The sequence below is a fragment of the Geospiza fortis genome, unplaced genomic scaffold (genome assembly GCF_000277835.1).
Source record: "Geospiza fortis unplaced genomic scaffold, GeoFor_1.0 scaffold364, whole genome shotgun sequence".
NCBI lineage: Eukaryota > Metazoa > Chordata > Aves > Passeriformes > Thraupidae > Geospiza > Geospiza fortis.
In genome coordinates this window covers 71,818-92,898 of record NW_005054760.1, presented here as the reverse complement: position 1 = coordinate 92,898, position 21,081 = coordinate 71,818, and the positions used below count along the sequence as shown (strand labels likewise).

The following is a 21,081-nucleotide window of genomic DNA, read 5'->3' as shown; positions in this document are numbered from 1 at the left end:
GGGCTGCCCAACGCCTCCTGGTGCCCCCACCACCCTTCCATCTTGAGGGGTCAGGCCTACCTCTGCCGGGCCACAGGCTTTCCCTCCCCGGCCCAGCTCAAAGCCGGGCAGGGGAGGCCTTGCCTCTTTGCTGGCCGGAAATCAAAGAGAGAGCCCAAGGGAGTGCTCTGCTTCTAACCCCTGTGTTCTCAGAGGCGCATCCACCCTCAGTGGCCAAGCCTGGTGTCAGTTTAGAATCTGACCACCTATTGGCCTCTGGCCACTCCATTCCCAGAAAACCTGTTTCCTGTAAACCCACGACAACTACTATAGAATCTGTCAATTTAATCAAGGCCAATTAATACCACTACACCCTACCAAAACCAATTTCCTCTTTGAAAAGATGAAACAGAACTATGAGTTCTGTTTTATACATACACTGTAAAATATGAAAATAAAGAATCCCCTGATTAAAAACATTTGCAATAGCTTTGCTTTAGAAAGCAACTCTGCTTTAGCACCATCTTTTTTTCCTAACTGACGAGGCCTGTGAACTATTGGCACTAACAGCAGCACTGACATACATCTGTAATCCAAAGATCTCCCTGAAAAGTGACTGAAATGGTTTTTTAAACATTTACAGTGACAGAAGTTATACCTTACATTCAAGGTCAAGAACATAACTTACAGCACAATAAACAAACTGAACACTGACAAAGCAAAGATATAAAAACTATGTATGGTTTGGTGCTCAAAAAAACCCTCCTCATTTGAAATCAGAAGCAAGAGAGATCCTAACCATAACAAATATTTTAGTGTTCTCTATGGAAATAGTCACAAGAAAATACAGTAGTTTTCATAGCAAAGTTGCAGGCTAAATTATATGCCCTAATTAAAGGGCAAACACTTCTGGCAGCTCTTTTGAGGTGCGGGACCAGAATAAATGTTGGCAGTTCCATAGATTAATTTTACTTTGACTCTTTAAAACTGTTCTCTGCCTGCAGAAATTACAATGACACCACTTCAAGCAGCAAGGAAAAAACCAGTTCAGTCCTACATACATTTTTAAACCACTCCCTTGCCCACTCTCCCCAGCTCTTCTAAAAGCCTTAATTCACTATCTGACCTATGGTAGAGACAGACAAGAACCACCAGCACAACCAAGCCAGACATGCTTGGAATTCAAGAATCATCTTTCATGGTGCTTTGTATCTGACTAACAGCATCAATCCTCCAACTAAAATTTCTACCAATGTACACAGCTTTTCAACAAACAAACGTGGGGATATATTTTCAACGTGAATGAATTAATTATTGTTGTTTGACACATTCACCATTTTATTCAACAGAAAACACTAGTGTATTAAGAGACTATGTCCTAGCTGTCTAACAGAAAAAAGTCTGTGATAGCCCATAAAATTAGTTTCTTATATTAACAAATATAGTACAAAGGTGAGTATTAAAACATAACCAGCACAGCCTCGGGATATCACCTGTCCAAGGACAAAGCTCAAGTAACAGGCACTAAAATATCAGACAGAGAGTGTGAATGAGCTAAGCTGTGCTAAATGCACTTTCAGAAACGCTAATCTGACATTTCAAAGTGTCTTAAGGAAATGTTTTAGAAAAAGGCACACACTTTCCCTGTGGAACCATTCCCATTTTCTAATTTTAAGAAATACAAATATAAATGAAAACACAATATTTCAAAATTAGCCAGGAAGTAAATTGTTAGGGAATAATTTCAAACATATGACACTAAACAATCAGCAAGCACTGCAGAAAAAGTAGGAAAAACAAACTAGGGGAATCAATTTAGCTGACATGACTGAAATAAGAGCTACTTGAAACACTAAGTTGTTTATAAACCACTGTCCTGGGTAAACCAAAATGTTATTGTATTCCATATCTATCTGTGCCCAACATTGTTACTGTCTCTTTAAGACCCTGCAGCAGGAAAACAACCATGCAAGGGCTGGGAGGTGCCCAGGGTTTTTGAGGTTGAGGCACTCAGGCAGAACTCTCTCTTGCCTCATGGCTCTGGCTTTTTTCCCTTTGTTCTTGCAGGGAGATAGAGCCAAGGCACCAGTGGGCAGAGGCTCTCTTTTGGGTTTCTTTTGGTTTTGTTTTTTTCCTAGAGGGTTGCCTCAGGTAGTTTTTTTTTCTGAGAGGCAAATTGAGTGCCTGCCTACAGCTGCGGCATTGCAACAAGAAGAACAGAACAGCCCCACTCCATACAATCGCCCCAGCCCACCAGCAGTGCCCAGTGGAAATGGGAAGGCACAGAGTCCAAGTTGGCCCAGCTGGCTGCCTTGCCATCTTCTGCCAAGAGGAAGGCAAAGTCTCTTCCACGAGTTCTAGCCCTTGACCAAGTTCCAGCTGCCAGAGTGTGCCAGCCACCTTCACCAATGGAGCTGCTGCTGCCACTGGAGAGAAAAGAGGGGGGAGGGCTGCTGCCATCTGTCTCTTTCCACACATGCTTGTCTGTGGAGGGTGCCATCTTGGGGGAGGGGTTACTCTGCCATTTTTAAATTTCTCCTTGTTCCCAGGGAGTCTGTGAGATTCCAGCAATTTTGTAACTAGTGACTATTACTGTTATTATGTTTGCCTGTTTCTGTTTTTTTTTAGTAAACTGTTATTTTTTCACTTATATATACTCATATTTGTGAGAAATGACCTGTCACTTTTAAAATTTTAAAGGTTTATTAAACCTTAACAAAATACAACACAGGACTGAATAAGGAAAAAGGACAGTGCACCGGGAGTGTGTGACCATCTGCCAGGAGCTTGTCTACAAAATGGCTGCTCCGCCTTTTATACCCCTGGGGGTTGCATCAGGCAACCTTGGCCTCTCCTAAAGTCTGTCAGTCAACTCTTCTTCGCTGTCCATTGGAGGAGACTACTTTCTTGTAACTTGATTGGAGGTGAGGTGTTGTCATGCTGCATCCCCTAGCAACAAGCTTTTCCCATTCCCAACTGCCCCATGCAAGGGGCACATGTACATGCCCTCCCTCCACATGTCTCGGACAACCCCGACAACCCAGGTTGTCTGGTGGCAACAATACAGAGGGGGGGAAAGGGGACTATGGGGAGAACAGAGGACGTCTAAAAAACAAACTACAATACCATAACTACACATCAATAAAACTTCTCTTAACATACACACAATGTTCATCCCTTAATTGTGAGAGCCAATCATCCCATTACTCATCTATAACAATATTCATATCTCCTTATTGGTGGAAAGGGATTGGTTAAAACTAAAGGGGAGGTAACTTATTTCAAAGTGTCCACCTCATAACTTGTCTTAAACCAAGACAACCATGGGCAGCAGCTGCTCTATCATTAAGAGGCAGCCCAGAGCTCATACTTTGTAACCAGAAACATCCTAGCCTCTTCTGAATCTCTCTCCTAATTCTAGTTAATGTCAGAAAAAGAGACCCTGGTGCCTGACAGCCCCATACACAATCACCCTTATGTCTGTCCTTTCCTGACAATTGAACGCCTTTCAGTTTATCACAACTCCTACTGCACCTGCTTAACTGTGAGTGTGAGCTGCTGGCCAGATCACTGGACTGAGGCAAGCTGGACAAAGTTCCTGCATGCTGCGATGCTGAAGGCAGAAGTGAAGCAGTAGTGGACACCATGCTGGGCAGAGAACCAGCAGAAGGTAGTGAGGGAGAAGGCTCTGTCTTAAGCACAGGAACTGATGAAGTAGCTGCAACAAATTAAAAAGAGACATTCAAAGACAAATTCCAGCATACTTGACATACTAGCCTGGATTCAGGAACACAACAGTGTTCTCCCCTTGGTTTACAAAAACCTGACCAGTAAGAACCAATAACAGTATCAAGAATCAGGCTATTAATGAAAATTCAAACAGCAACATAACTATCATTTTTTCCCTTTAGGCTCTTCACCTAGAGTAGATTTATAATTTTCAATGCTACGTGTGTAGCAAACTGGTCTTCTGCACTTAAACTCCCACTATCTGGATTACTACCTTTTGCTCAGAAGTGAATCCTCACTTTAAAATTCCTTGCATTTGGTTCCACAAACAGAAGTAATTTGTGCTGTACAAATCTGCTTTTACCTACAGCTCTGCTTCTTCATTGCAACCTACACAGCATCATTGATGTTTAATATCTGGATCGCTGGAGTACAAGGGCATATACAACATATCAGTTCAGAGAACTGAGTCAAATGTTTAATGCAGTAGAATAAAAGAAGCTATGATAAAAGGCCACAACTGGGTACAGCATTAAGCACTTTTGATGGCTAAAGAGTTGCCAAATTGTGTCTAACTTTATGTGACCTAGATAACAAAAAACTTTAAGCATGAATAGTACTTTCAGGTACACAGAGTAGAACTTGTTTACTACAGATGTACCTTTCCAAATGATCACTATACTAAGACACTGAACAACTCTACTGCCCAACAGAATACCCAGCTGTTTCTACACTTATCTCTTGTTCTCTGAAGATAATACACAGAATTAGAGGCACTCATTCACCAATAAAAGCAAAAGAGAGCTGAGCCCTGCCTTCTGCTGGACCATGCTTCCATACCATATCAGAGACCACTAGCCAGTGGATCATCACTAACTTGCAATGCATGTAAAGACAATCTTAGAATGGTCACAAAAGAAAATTCACATATACACTCAGAAGGTACACATCACAGTTTGTTCAAGTTACTGGTTTGCTTTCCTCACTAAATGACTCAAGTTGGGTTACTGGATTGCTATACAAACAGAAATCAAGAAGCCTTGGCCTTGGCAATAAGCATGAGGATAACTGACAACAGAGAAGGAAATTCTATAGATCAGGTTCAAGACCATTTAAGGAACCTGAAATCCGTGGGATCTAAAGAGATACATCTGTGGGTCTGGAGGGAACTGGCAGAGGAAGTGGCTAAGCCACTATCCATCATATTTGAGAAGTCGTGTCAGTCCAGTGAAGTTCCCACTGACTGAAAAGGGGGAATGTGGTGGATGAGAGAAGAGCGACTGACATAATCTACCTGGACTTGTGCAAAGCATTTGACATTGTCCCACACAACATCATTGTCTCTAAACTGGAGAGACATGGATTTGGTGGCTGCACCACGTGGTGCATAAGGAGAACTGGAGAGACATGGATTTGGTGGGTGCACCATGCAGTGCATAAGGAGTTGGCTGGGCGGTCGCACTCAAAGAGTTGCAGTTAAGGGCTCCATGTCCAAGTGGAGACTAGTGATGAGTGGTGTTCCTCAGGGATTGGTGTTGGGACCAGTGCTGTTTAACATCTTTGTCAGTGACGTGGACGGGGGGATTGAGTGCACCCTCAGCAAGTTTCCTGAAGAGATCGAGCTGTGTGGTGCGGTTGACATGCTGGAAGGAAGGGATGCCATCCAGAGTGACCTCGACAGGTGGGCCTGTGCAAACTTCATGTAGTTCAACAAGTCCAAGTGCAAGGTCCTGCACTTGGGTCAGGGAAATCCCAAGCACAAATACAAGGTGAGTGAAGAATGGATTGAGAAAAACCCTGGGGAGAAGGACTTGGGGGTCTTGGTGATTGAAAAATTAATATAAACCAGCAGTGTGCACTTGCAGCCCAGAAATCCAAGTGTATCCTGGGCTGCATCAAAAGCAGTGTGACCAGTAGGTCGAGGGAGGGGATTCTGCCCCTCTACTCTGTGCTCATGTGACCCCCACCTGGAGTACTGTGTCCAGCTCTGGAGGCCCCAACATTGGAAGAAGGTGGACCTGATGGAGTGAGTCCAGAGTAGGGACAAGATGATGATCAGAGGGCTGGAGCACCTCTCCTGTGAAGACAGGCTGAGAGAGTTGGGATTGTTCACCCTGAAGAAAAGGCTCCAGGGAGACCTTGTAGCAGCCTTCCAGTACCTAAAGGGATTCCAAGAGAGCTGGAAAGGGACTTTTCACAAGGGCATGGAGTGACAGGACAGAGGGGAATGGCTTTAAACTGAAAGAGGGTAGGTTTAGATTTGATATTAGGAAGAAATTCTTCCCTGTGAGGGTGGTGAGGCACTGGCACAAGTTGACCAGAGAAGCTGTGGCTGCCTTATCTCTGGAAGTGTTCTGGGCCAGGTTGGATGGGGCTTGGAGCAACCTGGTCTAGTGGAAGGTGTCCCTGTCTATGGCAGGGTGTTGGAACTAAAATTGAAATCCCTTCCAACCCAAATCATCCTATAAACTAAGAATATTATCAGCACATGCAGAAGCAAAAATGTCACTACTTTCAAATGTTAAAAAGAGAAAATACATAATAGTTTGGATTAATGAAATAGATACATGGAAGAAGACTGATTCCACTTTATGTGTTTGAAATACAGAAAAGACCAAAAGTGTTTTCAAAGGGGAACTGGCTCAGAAAAAGGGACTAATAAAGCTGTTACAGAATAATTACAAAAATATTAGGAATTCTCAGGTCTTTGTTTTCCATAGCAAAAAAAACAAGTCCTGTAGTGAATTTCATACATTATTCATTAATTCTGTACACAAGAGTAAGAAACTTTTCCACTTGAAAAGTTGTTTTTATAAATAACAATCTTTCAAGTGGTAACTCTTTGGGCATATACACTCCTCCTGCTCATTAGAATTTAACTTGGCACTAACAAAACATTGTTTATAGGTTTGAATGCCCAACTTCTTTCTACACAGAAGTATAAAAAATAGTCTGCCCTATTAGTGACCTACCTGAAGAGATGCTTAAGAGGAAGACAGACTTAAAGTATTGGAATTTCAAAAGATGTTAATTCATACTGCTGCCCTTGAAAATTTCCACAGAGCAGCACAGGTCAGAAGATTAATTACTAGAATTTGATTTAATTATTTCAACTCCAGGAACAGAGATGTAGGGATGCTACAAGTAAAATACCACATTAGAACCTGGCCAAGATGAAGATAACAGTAACGCCTGTATCAGAGCCAGTATTATGTTATTCTTACTCCACTGCAAGGGAGCAAGGTACCTGGCAGAGGGAGCATGTTAGTCACCCTTATTCCCCATGGGCTTCTAATAGGGCACAAGTAGCACTATACCCAATGAGAGGTGCATTCCAAGAATGTCACTTTGTGTCATTACAGCTAAATGCTATTCACAGCTTCCTAACTGAGAATTGGAAGAATTACTAAAAAAATTGTATTAATTTTTAATTTTATATTTTTAAAAATTTTCTCCTAATTTTGGCAGATAAATTCAAAAGAAAGCAGCAGCAAATCAGCTTCTTTAATTCTAAGACTGCTTAAATTTGTAGATTTAATAGAGCTGCTTTCACACTTCAGTTCTAGTCAAGCAGCAAGTAGTATATCCTATGGAAATACATAATAAACTCAAGAGAGTCAGTAATAAAATAGTCAGTGAGAACAATGTAAAACCTTAAACCAGACATCACTGCTACAGTTGTGCACACAGCAAGTAGTAAGGAAGGATCAGAAAGTCCTCTGCACAACCAAGCTTGGTAAACTTACTGTCAAGAGTTGCCTGTGTTCTAACACTGTTGTGCCCGTTCTGTAAACAAAGAAGAAATGGATAAATAAATTATCAAATAGGAATATTAAATTTTCAGACCAAACCACACACAGAACATGCTCCATGCAAAATTCTATATTCATTCTAAATTGAAAGACCAAAAAGACAGAAAATTAACTTTTTTATAGCCTTTAACAAAACCACATAATAAAGTTGTCTCGAGTATGAGGTGTACTGAACATACAGAATCCCATATACTGCCCATAATACACCCATCAGCTGGAGACCATCTCATCTACTGTATATAACATAAACTTCAGGTTCACACTGATATGAAAGAAAGAATTGCTATAACATATAGGAAATGGTTGTGTTTTTGATCTAACGCAACTCACAATTTTAACTATCCAAGTTACACAGAGACGCCAATTTTTTTCCATTGAAAGATAAGACTTGAGAGGCACCAGTTGTTTTTTGGATAACGCTGGAGTACAGAAGTGGATAGTCTATGCTTGATCCTCACCAGTAAATACAAGCTAGTGCAGAAGACAGGTGTGACTGAGCCATTATATAACAAAGGCTAGGAGTAAATAAACTTACAAGCTCTCACAAGTTCCTTAAATATTTGATAAAATAAATTTTCTTAAAACAAACCTACATTCCATATACAAATAGAGTAGGTGCTTTTGAATATCTCCTGAGACTCTCTCTGTCCTAGATTAGATCTCTCCTTATGCTTTTTAAAATAAAGGATGAAACTAATTCCAACTGCAGTTTAAATCAAACAAAAGAGTAATGTTGGAAGGGCCACAAACAGTTTGGGATTCATTTTCTAGGTGCCATATTAATTTAATAAATAATATACCTTTGGATAGAAATGGTCAAGTTATGGCAAAATACCATAACTGATATTTACATACAGAAATAGTTCCTTTTTTAAAAACTAAGCTTCAGGGAAGGAAACTCAGCTAGGATGTTAAGTGTTACTAAGAATAAAGGTCAAACAGCAATTTAAGATGTCAAAACCCATAAAAGCAGAGGCTCTTGTATCCCATATACAAGAAATGGCTACAAAATAGGAAAAGAAAAAACAACAGAATGGACCTGGGAATCAAAAATACCACTTGACTTGGTTAAAATATTAACATATTTGGGTAATACAAGTTTAACACCGATAAGAATATTTCCCTTTTTTCAAAGTCTTATTTCAGAATTTCACTCACTGTAACTGCAACAGGGGTTGGTTCAGATGGAGCCATGGAGCTTTCATACACTATCCTACTAAGCACAGAAGTCTGCTCATAGGAGGAAGTTGTTACTGGGCTGGTGCTCTGGGATGAGCAGGTCACACTGGAAGAGCTGACAGCAGAGGTTGTGTAGGTGGACTCCTGTACTGTATTGGATATTGGCAGAGAGGTATTCAAAGGATCACTGGAAAAAGTAAAAATTATTTATCAACATGGCACACTAGATCTCAAATACCTTTGTGAAAATATCAGCTCCTATAAAGTTATCTAGAACTACCTTAAACATGGAGTCAAATATACATTATTTATACTAGAAAATCTAATAATGAGAAAAAAAAAATTACTTCGGTCCCCAGTAATCACCGCTTCAAAACCATCCGCTGCACTAAGCACCATTCATCTTCCTCTTGCCAGCCCAACCAAAACAAGAGTTTACACACAAGCACTTTTTTTGGTCATGTTATTTTCACCTTCCCAAAGGATATATTAATGAACATAAACTCTTTTTTAAACAAGTAGATCCATAAAGTCTGGTATATGATGAGAAACACACAGTCTCTTTTAACAACAGAATTCTGTCATTAAAGTAGCAGTCGAACAGAACTATGCAAAGAGGAAAAATACTTTAAAATATGCAGGACTGTTTTACTTTCTAAACACCTTTTTTTTTTTTAAGTTTACAGAACTAGAAATTAATGTGAAAGTTAATTTTTAATAATATTTCTGATTTAACTTCGGGAAACTTCTTACTGAAGCCAATTTTTGAATGAATAAGGAAGAAAAAAGGGTTACAAGTATGTTGGCATTTATCATCATTTATCATTGGCCATTTTAGCATTTCAGTAAGAGGTTCTGCATAATGAAAGATCGGCTTTTTTTCTCATCCCATAGAAGCATCAGATTTGTAATCTGGTGCCAATGTACTAATACACATATATGGTACAAAGATCATCTCTCCTGGACCAAAAATCAGAAAAAAAAATCGTGTTGTGAGGAACAAACCCTCAAACAAATTTGAAAATCAGGAAAACTAAACACAAAATTGCAATTTTATAAAGGGTAGCTTAATTTTAAGGTTATATACATTCATGTCATCTCCAGTTTCATACTGACCCATCTAGGGAGATTTTGATTGTAATTAGAAAATAAATTTCTTCTTTAAGATGTCATCCACAGAAAACACTTTACAGAATCAATTAGGTTGAAAAAGACCTCTGAGATCATTGAGTCCAACCTATAACCAAATACCACCTTGTCAACCAGACCTTGGCACTAAGTGCCACATCCAGTCTTTCCTTAAACACCTGCAGGGACGGTGACTCTACCACCATCTGGGGCAGTCCATTCCAATGTCTAATCACCCTTTCTTGGAAGAAATTCCTCCTAATGTCCAACCTGAACCTCCTCTGTTGCAGCTTAAGACGGTGTCCTCTTGTCCTGTCCCTTGTTCCCTGGGAGCAGAGCCCAACCCCCATCTGGCTGCACTCTCCTGTCAGGGAGTTGTAGAGAGTGAGAAGGTCCCCCCTGAGCCTCCTTTTCTCCAGGCTAAACATCCCCAGCTCCCTCAGCTGCTCCTCATAGGACATGCACTCCAGACCCTTCACCAGTTTTGTTGCCCTTCTCTGGACTCACTCCAGCACCTCAATGTCCTCCCTGAATTGAGGGGCCCAGATGTCACTCTGGTTTTTTAAGATTTTCTAAGCCTTCTGATGTTGACATTCTTGTAGTGAACTTTCTCACACACTTTCTGTAACTAACTCATGGTTTTGCATTCCTTTATGGAGGAGGAGAAAGTTGATAGACTGTTGGTTTGACCAGTGTCATTGGAGAGGTGGCACTGTCACCCTCCAATCCGCTGTCACTTTTGGAAAACTATAAATGTTGGAGTCAGAAAATAAACTTCCCTTTTTTCTTCACCTTGAGAACAGCGGTGTGAGCTTGTGTTCTTTCATGTCCTATAGTGACACCCAGAACTGGACACAGGACTCGAGGTGTGACCTCACCAGTGCCAAGTACAGTGGAAGAATCATTTCCCTGGCCCTGCTGGCCACACTATTGCTGATACAGGCCAGGATGCCATTGACCTTCTTGGCCACCTGGGCACATGTTCACCTTATATGTCATCATATTTCTCCCTCTCATTACACGGCAATTGTTCCTTGACGTTTTTGGCACAAACTTGACCCCTTAAAGAAGACATGCAAGAATGCAGGAGGGGAGTTCACACATACTTGACAGATTTTGAGTACAAGCTATTGTTGGTTGCCTGGCTGGTATTCTCACTGCTTGAAGTTGATCCAAATTCTGTGAGTGTAGGCTCTGATCCAAACTCCATAGCTCCAAACTGAACATTTAATCCTGTCACATCTGCTGATCCAGGCATCTCCACTGCTGAGGCAGGAATCTTAAAGGAGGAAAAAACCCAAGATAATTCCTTTTCATGCACTATCTGTATTAAAGATATAAGTAACTGTCAGTCTTGTCCCTTAACTACAGGCTTCTTCAGTTACTGGCTCAGCCCTTGCTGCTAACTAGATCTGTGACAACCCCCACTTTACATAAATTCACTACATTATTGTAACCTGAAATTAATTCATTGATTCTGTGCCCTGATCTGGAGCTGAAAGAGTAAGTCATACTATTCTACAATATCAAAAGTGTCATCTGTGATCATCCCCCTCAGCCAATATTCATCTTGTGGCTACTAAGTCAATCCAAAAATCACATAGTAACAGTCATTTTCCACACAGAACAATTAGATATGTGCTTGGAAAAGACATCACTGTATTTTGAACCTAAAAACTATTCAGCTTTGAATTTCCTGCTTTATAAACAAGAAACAGACCATGGTCCTTGCTCTCCTTCTTCCTAGAAACTTATATATAGAATCATTAAGGTTGGAAAAGACCCTTAAGATCAAGTCCTACCATTAATCTAAATCCACAACTAAACCATGTCTCTAAGCACTACATCTACATGTTTTTTAAATACCTCCAAGGATGGTGACTCCACCACCTTCCTGGGCAGCCTGTTCCAATGCTTGACAACCCTTTCTGTAAAAAAATTTTTCCTAATATCCTATCTAAACCTCCCTGGGCACAACCTGCGGGCCATGTCCTCTTGTCTTGTCAATTGTTACCTGGAAGAAGAGACCAATCCCCACCTGGCTCCATCCTCCTGTCAGTCGTAGAGAGGGAGAAGGTCCCCCTGAGCCTCCTTTTCTCCAGGCTAAGCCCTCCCAGCTCCCTCAGCTGCTCCTTACAGGACTTGTGCTCCAGCCCCTTCACCAGCTTCATTACCCTTCTCTGGACTTGCTTCAGAACCTCGATATCCTTCCTGAATTGAGGAGCCCAGAACTAGACACAGGACTCGAGGTGTGGCCTCACCAGTGCCAAGTACAGAGGGAAAATCGCTTCCCTGATCCCGCTGGCCATACTATTGCTGATACAAGCTTTTGTATGCTTATATGTTTACTATAGACAAACTCAATTACCCACCTTGGATGCTGGAGTTATCCTCCGTTTTGGTGGTTTTAGTTGCTTCTGCTGGGTTTGGTGGGCAGTCACTTCCTGGTTATCCATAGATATAGTGGGGAGCTGTAACATTTTGCTAACAGCGGTAGAGGTGTCTACTGATAATGGCTCGTGGAGTTTTACCTGGGAGAAGGACTCCAGCCCAGGAGGAGGAACAGGGGCTGTCTGTGTTTGTTGTTGCTGTCGCTGGGTCATATGGATTAGAACTGGGGATGGTTGAGGCTGCGATTTCAAGTCTGGTCAGTGTTGGGAAAAAGAAACATCAAAATTAAAGTACTGAACTCTGCTCTTCATGCTTCTACCCTTTATGAAACAATCTAGGTGACATGACACACTAGACAGCTATGATTTCATAGAGCGTGCAAGTCTCTTTCAGACATCACACAAGTTTCATACTGAACATTACCACTGTAATAATAAAGCTAACACTTGATATTCACTACTTTAAATAAACAGCTGTGGGCAAGCATTATTTAGAATCATTGAAATGTTTAGGTTGGAAAAGACCTCTGAGTCCTACCACTAACCCAGCACTGCCAAATCCAACACTAAACCATGTCCCCTAAGCACCACATCTACACAGCTTTTAAAATACCTCCAGGGATGGTGACTCCACCACTTCCCTGGACAGCTTGATAACACTGTCCATGAAGTAATTTCCCCTAAAATCCAATCTAAACTTTCCCTGGCACAACTTAAAGCTGTTTCTTCTTGTCTTGTTACATGTTACCTGGGAGAAGAAACTGATCCACATGTTGCTACAACCTCCTTTCAGTTAGCTGTGGAGAGCAATAAGGTCCCCCAAGCCTCCTTTTCTCCAGATTAAACACCTCCAGCTCCCTCAGCTGCTCCTCATAGGACTGCTTCATTGCTCTTCTCTGAACACACTCCACCACCTCAATATCTTTCTTGTAGTGAGAGGCCAAAAATTCAACACAGGATTCAAGGTGTGGCCTCACCAGTGCCAAGTACAGGGGAAGAATAATTTCCCTGGCCCTGCTGGCCACACTATTACTGATACAAGCCAGGATGCCATTGACCTTCTTGGCCACCTGGGCACATGCTGGCACATGTTCAGCTGGCTGTTGACCAGCACCCCCAGGTCCTTTTCTGCTGAGCCACTTTCCAGCCACTCTGCCCCAGCCTGTAGCACTGCAGGGGATTGGTGTAGGTACACAGTTTGTGGTAATTGGGAATGGGGCTGTGGCCGAGCCTCATCCCTAATGGGCTACAACTGGGAAAAGCAGGTGAACAGTATTGAAAGCAATGAGACATGGAGTGCTGAGGTGTACTGACCAATCACAAAAGGGTACAGAGGGCACACAGGTGCAATACATGAACAATGAGGGGTGAAAAAGGTTGGGCTAAAGAACAAAAGGGGTGGACACTTGCAGCCTTCTAAAGTGACATAATGTTACTTTGTATAGGGATGCTTAAAGCTTTCTGATATTGTATGGTAATACTCTGTGTATTGTGGCCATCTTGGCTGTGGTAGGTGCTGTGGCATATGCTGTGACAGGTTGGTGTGACCCAAGTGCAGGACCTGGCACTTAGCCTTGTTGAACTGAATACCATTGGCCTCAGCCCATTAATCCACCCTGTCCAGAGCCCTCTACAGAACCTTCCTACCCTCCAGCAGATCAACACTCCCAACTAACTCAAATTTGCCCTAAACCAGGAAACAGTGCAACTGGCCAAGCCAGGACCAGCCAGTGCCTCCAGGAGAATGTTGTGGGAGACAGCGTCAAAGGCTTTACTAAACTCCAGGGAGACAACATCCACAGCCTTTGCCTCATCCACTAGGCAGGTTGCCCTGTCATAGAAGAAGATCAGGTTGGTCAAGCAGGATCTGCCTTTCCTAAACCCATGCTGGCTGGGCCTGATCCCCTGGTTGTTCTGTAGGTGCCATGTGATGGCACTCAAGATTATCTGGTCAATTACCTTCCCTGGAAACGAGGTCAGGCTGACAGGCCTGTAGTTCCCCAGATCCTACTTCCAACCCTTCTTTTGGATGGACATGACATTTGCTAAACTCCAGTCTTCTGGGACCTCCTTGGTTAGCCAGGACTGCTGATAAATGATTGAAAGTGGCTTGGTGAGCACTTCTGTCAGCTCCTTCAGTACCCTTGGGTGGAGCCCATCCAGCCCCAAGGACTTGTGTGTGTCTAAGTGGTGTAGCAGGTCATTGACCATTTCTCCTTGGATTGTGAGGGCTTCATTCTGCTACCTGTCTCCATCTTCCAGCTCAGGGGGCTGGGCACCAAGAGAACAAACTGGTCTTGTTATAAAAGACTGAAGCAAAGAAGGCACTGACTACCTCAGCCTTTTCCTCATCCTCTGTCACTATGTTTTCCCCCACACTTAAGTGAGGATATTCTCCTTACCCCTCCTTTTGCTGCTGATACAGAAACATTTTTATTGACTTGTATGGCAGCAGCCATATTAAGGCTTTGGCCCTTCTAATTTTCTCCCTGTACAACATTATGACATGGTTGTAGTCCTCACGAGTTGCCTGCCCCTTCTCCCAAGAGTGATCAACTCTTTTTTTTCCCCCTAGCTTTCAGCCAAAGCTCTCTGTTAAGCCAGGCCTGCAGTCTTCCCCAGCAGCTCATCTTTTAGCACATGGGACAGCATGCTCCTGAACCTTTAAGAATTCTTTCTTGAAGAATGTCCAACCTTCTCAGATTCCTTTGTCCTTCAGTGTAGGGGAATAGAATATAAGAAAATAAAGATAGTGTAGAAAGTAATCTTACCCCTAAGGAGTTGCAGCTGGGCCAATTATCAAAGATTAGGAATAGGCCTGACTTTAACAGGCCACAGCTGTAACCAATGAGAAGAAGAGTGCTATAAAAGAGTGAGGTGGCTGGTTGAGAAGGGAACTGGGGTCAGTTGGTTGTTTTGTGAAGAAGAAAGCATTAGTGCTCTGAGGAGCTGCCCACAAGAAACACCAAGAAGGTATGAAACTTTTGCGATAAGGAGACAACAGTATGGAACTCCTGCAATAAGATGACAACAAATCAAAACCTGGATGTGATTCGGGAAAAAGGACTTAAATATTAAACTATACGACCCTGTGGATTCGGGAAAAAGGACTTAAATATTAAACTATATGACTCCGTGGTGATTTGAAAAAAAGGACTTAAGTATCAACCAATGTGATCCTGTGGTGATTCAGGAAAGAAGACTTAAACATTAAGCAATGTGAATGTGATCCCATGGTAATCTGGGTAGAGAACTGCATGAGGAAAAGCAACAAAACTGAAAGAAGAAGGGGAGAATTTACTAAAGCAGCTATAAGAACTGGAAAAAGAATAGTTCTATTATTTAGTACAATGTGTTTATTGATTAGTGGAGTATATAAATTACAGCTATTAATGTTTGTTAAGCATGAGTATAAAATATTTTGAAGTACTTTGTAAACTGAGAAAAACTGCAAAACTGAACCAACACTTAGAAATATATATATATTTGTACTGTAATATGTTGTCTGAACATTTGTATAACTATTAGTTCTAAATGAAATATATGAATGTGTCATAATGTTGATTTACTTGAATATGTCTTTCTAGAAATGCTGCAACTCTGTAATTTAAAAGAAAAAAGGGGGACTTGTAGGGGGATAGAATCTAAGAAAATAAAGATAGTGTAGAAAGTAATCTTACCCCTAAGGAGTTGCAGCTGGGCCAATTATCAAAGATTAGGAATAGGCCTGACTTTAACAGGCCACAGCTGTAACCAATGAGAAGAAGAGTGCTGTAAAAGAGTGGGGTGGCTGGTTGAGAAGGGAACTGGAGTCAGTTGGTTACTTTGTGAAGAAGAAAGAGTCAGTGCTCTGAGGAGATGCCCACGAGAAACACCAAGAAGGTATGAAACTTTTGCGATAAGGAGACAACAGTGTGGAACTCCTGCAATAAGATGACAACACTTCAGGACTGCCTCCCAAGGGAGTCCATCAGGCAGCCTCCTAAAAAGGCTAGTACCTATAGCATGGAGGCTGAAATCCTGAGTATCAGGGTTTTCCCCCCTTAGTGAACATCATATTTTCAAGACAGTGTCAATCTCATTTCTGCTATTTTCAGTGCATATAATTTCTTAAAATTATATTGTTCTACAGTTAAGAAGTAGCACAATGGCACAGAAAATCTTCCCCTATAAAGCAGTCAGTAAAATAACTCCAGCCTCAGTAGGTAGCTTAAAATAGACACAATGCATTGCAAAGATATTAGCTGACCCCTATTTTTTTATCCAATGCCTAGATTCCTACATATACATGCTCTGCATGAAGCATTTCTAAAAAAGCATTCTGTGGTGATAACCAGCCATGTATTTACTTGCAGCTGAAGCACCTAATTCTGTGTAACAGAAAAGACTACCAGATGAAATGACAGAAGATTATTATTATTTTGTCTTGGTTTTGTAGACAAATTTTGGGAGAAAACACCCTGTAATGAGTATTTCCTCTAAAAGGGAATGGGCTTCAATAACCCCCTTTTCTTCTGCCAATGAAATTGATACCAGCAGGTGAAAGTAAAAAAAAAACCAAAACTTTATTAACAAAAAAAAGGGGGGTGCCCACAAGGCACAGAAAAGGATTGAATAAATGCTAGATATGAACTCCCAGAAACTTACCCTCCACCCACACACCCACAGCAGACCAAAAAAAAAAAACCACAAAAGCCCAGGGAAGAAAAATACACAGGGTGACTGTGTGGCCTGGAAAACAAAATGGCGACTGGTCCCTTTTGTCTCTGGGAAGGGGAAGAGTATAGTATTTTGGGCAACCCCAACATCTGGGAATGATTGGTACCTGACTCTATTGATTCAGAATGTTGAACAGTTGTTTTATCAAAACTATACTATATTGCGCTAATATTATATTAAATTACATACTAAAGAGATATTAAAGAATATTAAAAAGATACTAAAGAAAAACTTGTGACTGTCTGATACAGCTAGGGCACAGCTTTGACCTAATTGGCCAAGGAATTAAAACAATCCTCAGCAGAATCTAATTGACAAATTACTTCAGGTAAACAATCTCCCTAACACATTCCACATGTGCAAAACAACAGGTGTAGAGAATAGAGATAAGAATTGTTTTCTCTTCTTCTCTCTGTGCTTCTTCAGGAAAAATCCTGTGAGAGCAAATTATGTTTCTCTCTGTTCTGAGAATGTCAATACCACAGAAGAGGAGTTCACATAGCAGCCTGGAGCAGAGCAGATGGGAAACCTGTTGATGCTGTTGATCCTCTAGTGTTGGTTTTCCTCCTCACAGCAAGCAAAACTGGTGGATTTTGATGTCCCTTCTTTTGCTGTCTTGGTCTTTCCTGGGGTTCAGACTGGCCATGGCTGCCCCACAGGCTCCCCGAGCCAGAGAGAAAAAAATACCAAAACCAAAAAAAGTTGCCAAAAGGATTCGCCAGTGAAAAGCCTCCATGCCAGGGGAAGGTAAAAAAAACAAAAAAAAAAACCCCAGAAGCTTCTTGCCTAAATTGGTGAAAATTAATCCAGCAGAAGGCAATGAAGTAACAATCTGTGTAGCCACCAACCACTGGAGAGAGAGAGATTGAACAGAGCCCATGCCCGGGGCTCCCAGGCTCTGGCCCCACCCCCTGGTTCATCTTAAAGATACTGCAGGTATTTCTGGGCATAAAGCAGATGATTAGGGAATACAGTACATCATAAAATCACCCCAAGACAATTTCTACTAATATCCAAAGAAGGGTCAGCCATCCCTGAAATACTGAGAAATAAATTACACAGCTTTATATAACTCCCTGCAGATTTCACAGTTTTTGTCATGGTTTAAGAGCAGCACCCCCTAATTTGGTGCCACACGACCACCACCATACTCACTTCCCTCTCCCCTCCAGTGGGAGATTTAAGAGGCAGAGATTATGGGTTAAGATGAGAACAATTTACTGGAAACAGCAACGAGATAAAAAAACAAACAGTAACAGCAACAATACTAATAACAAAAGCATACAAAAACCCCACATTCACCAACCGACCTGGCACCACACAACCCCCCAAGAAAATGAACAAAATGGCAGGGGGACCCTCTGCAAGCCACCTTTTTCTTCCTGATGGTAAGCAACATCCCCCTCCTCCTCAGAAGTGAGAATTCCTTACTGCTGCCCCCCCTCGGCAGTGAGATGCACCCAGAGGCTCTAGGATCCATGCCCTCACAACTACTGTGGAATAATTCACTGTTCTGGCCAAAAAACCAGGACATTATCTACCCCTTGTTCTATACCATCTAGCTCATGTCCAGATCTTATACCTTCCAAATATATACGTATGTATATATAAAAAATATACACAAGCAAACATATAATTTCCATTGTCAATGGCCAACCCTCCAAGATGTCTTTAGAGTTAATTTAGTCTGACTGTGGGTTCTATCTGTCCTAGATGCCTTCCACAGGAGGAGGGCTGGTGTGCTGTCATCTGGCTGCTGCATCAGGAGCTCATGACTGGTGTATCTGGAGCAGTCCATCCTCATTGTCCATGGTAGTTATGGCACAGTGGCAGAATCATTCAGCAACCGATATTATACAATTCAACATTAGAGACTGTTCTCACCCAAAATCAAATTCCCTTGAAGTACACATCACATTTCCCCATTCCTCTGCATTACCAACCAAGTGCACCCAGGTCCCTGAGCAAAAACAATCCCACAGATGGGTTTGCCTTTCCTTGAGGCAGGACTAATCCATACTGTCTTCCCTCTAACATATTCCTCATATGCACCATGGGGACTTTATCCCCTTCTATGGTACGTGGAAGTTTTGATTGGGCAGGGCCAGCTCAACTGGTAGAGCTCTAGTGTTAACTAACCAGGTGGCCTTTGCTAAATGTAGATCCCAATGTTTGAAGGTCCCACACCCCCCCACTACTTTAAATGTGTTTTTTAACAGTCCATTGTACCGTTCAATTTTCCCAGAGGCTGGTGAATGATAGGGAGTATGATACATCCACTCAATTCTGTGCTCTCCAGTTCAAGTATCTATGAGGTTATTTTTGAAATGAGTCCCATTGTCCAGCGCAATTCTTTCTGGGGTGCCATGTGGCCACGGGACTTGCTTTTCAAGGCCCAGGATGGTGTTCCGGACAATGACATGAGGCACAGAGTATGTCTCCAGCCATCCAGTGTTTGTTTCCACCATTGTCAGCACACAGTGCTGATCTTGGTATCCAGGAACAAAATGTAAACAATGGCTATCTGCTGCTGTGGAATGCATCAGGGGTGTCTGTGATTTGCCCATCTTGAATGTTTACAATTAATGGCCAACCACAGACCAGATAGCTTGGACTCTCTGTCCAAGCCACAGACCTTTGTTATTCATTCCTTTCTATTCTTAACTAGCCTTCTGAGAGGAAACTTTTCCTTCTATTTTCTTTAGTATAGTTATAATGTAATATATATATCATAAAATAATAAATCAAGCCTTCTGAACATGGAGTCAACATTTTCGTCTCTCCCCTCATCCAAGAACCCCAGTGACCACTGTCACACACTTGGCCTGCTTGACAACAGCACGTTTCACAGTTATGGATAATCTAGGATATAGTGTCCATGGTTAAGTCCACATCTTGATAACGAGCCCATCTGTACGTTGCATATCTTTCCTGATGACCTGATGCATCATGAGCCCATTGAGCCAGAAATAATTCACCCTTATGTCACCAGTCCAGATCCACCTGAGACACTTTAATCTTGGTAACTTGATCTACCTCACCATTTTTCCACATGCACCCAAGAGTCACACTACTGAAGAACATCACATCTACATGATGTACTTTTACAGTCAATGTCTCAACCTGAGCAGCCATATCTTGCCATGATTCAGCAGCCCAGATGGCTTTCCCTCTGTGATGCCAAATAGTCTTTTTTCCATTGGTCCAACCACCCCCACAAAGCATTTTCTACCATCCACAAGTCAGTGGGGAGGTGGAACGCTGACCATTTCTCTCCTTCAGCAATATCCAAAGTCAAATTGATGGCTTTCAGCTCTGCAACATGACTTGATCTACCTTGGCCCTCAATAGCTTCTGCAACTCACCGTGTATGAATCCATAAGTCAGCTTTCCGTGTTTGATGTATCCCTACGATATGGCAGAAATCATCAAGAAAGAGATTGTATTGTTTTTCATTTTCTGGTCGCTGACTATATGGTGGGGCCTCCTCAACACATTATGTTTTCCTCTTCCTCCACTAAAATTAGTCCGAAATTCTCACCTGCTGGCCAGTTTGTGATGACTTCCAAGATCCCTAGGTGACTGGGGTTTTGAGCTTGCTGTGTGATTAACACAACCCACTTTTTCCACATAACATCAGTGGCATGATGTGTGGAAGGGACTTTCCCTTTGAATATCCAGCCCAGCACTGGCAGTCGGGTTGGCAGGAGGAGCTGTGCTTCAGTGCCAACCACTTCTGAAGCAGTTTGAACCCCTTTATAAGCTGCCAGTATCTCTTTTTCAGTTGGGGTGTAAAAGGCCTTGGATCCTTTGTATCCCTGACTCCAGAATCCCAGGGGTTGTCCTTGGGTCTCCCTAGGTACGTTTTGCTAGAGGCTCCAGAAAGGACCATTCTCCTCAGCTGTGGTGTAGAGCACATTTTTCATATCCTGTATTGTCCTGACTGGCCCAAGGGCTACTACATGAACAATCTCCTGTTTAATTTGTTCAAAAGCTTGTTCTTGTTCAGGGCCCCTGTTGGAGGTGAAGAAAAAAAAAAAGAAAAAATCATTTCTCTCAGGGAATTTTTCTTCCATTTGTTGCCTAAGAGATGAGAACAACAATATTTAAGAGATAAAATATGTGGCTGGGAGGGGGGGGGGGGG

General features: G+C 42.0%; 1 protein-coding gene and 1 non-coding gene across 2 annotated transcripts in view; both read right to left on the bottom strand.

Moving 5' to 3' along the window:
- The window catches only part of LOC102045333 (ubiquitin-associated protein 2-like), an 85,304-nt gene that overhangs the window by 8,132 nt on the left and 56,091 nt on the right, over positions 1 to 21,081 (bottom strand). Inside the window, exons 7-12 of the mRNA XM_031065401.1 lie at positions 12,359 to 12,471; positions 12,200 to 12,271; positions 10,934 to 11,106; positions 8,679 to 8,886; positions 7,455 to 7,494; positions 3,514 to 3,697 (exon numbers count right to left, since the gene is read on the bottom strand). Coding sequence (XP_030921261.1) covers positions 3,514 to 3,697; positions 7,455 to 7,494; positions 8,679 to 8,886; positions 10,934 to 11,106; positions 12,200 to 12,271; positions 12,359 to 12,471 — 790 coding nt within the window. The remainder of the gene's footprint in view (positions 1 to 3,513; positions 3,698 to 7,454; positions 7,495 to 8,678; positions 8,887 to 10,933; positions 11,107 to 12,199; positions 12,272 to 12,358; positions 12,472 to 21,081) is intronic.
- On the bottom strand, positions 11,415 to 11,497 carry LOC115949092. Its single transcript, XR_004082738.1, has one exon. It is a non-coding gene; the product is annotated as a small nucleolar RNA SNORD121A (small nucleolar RNA).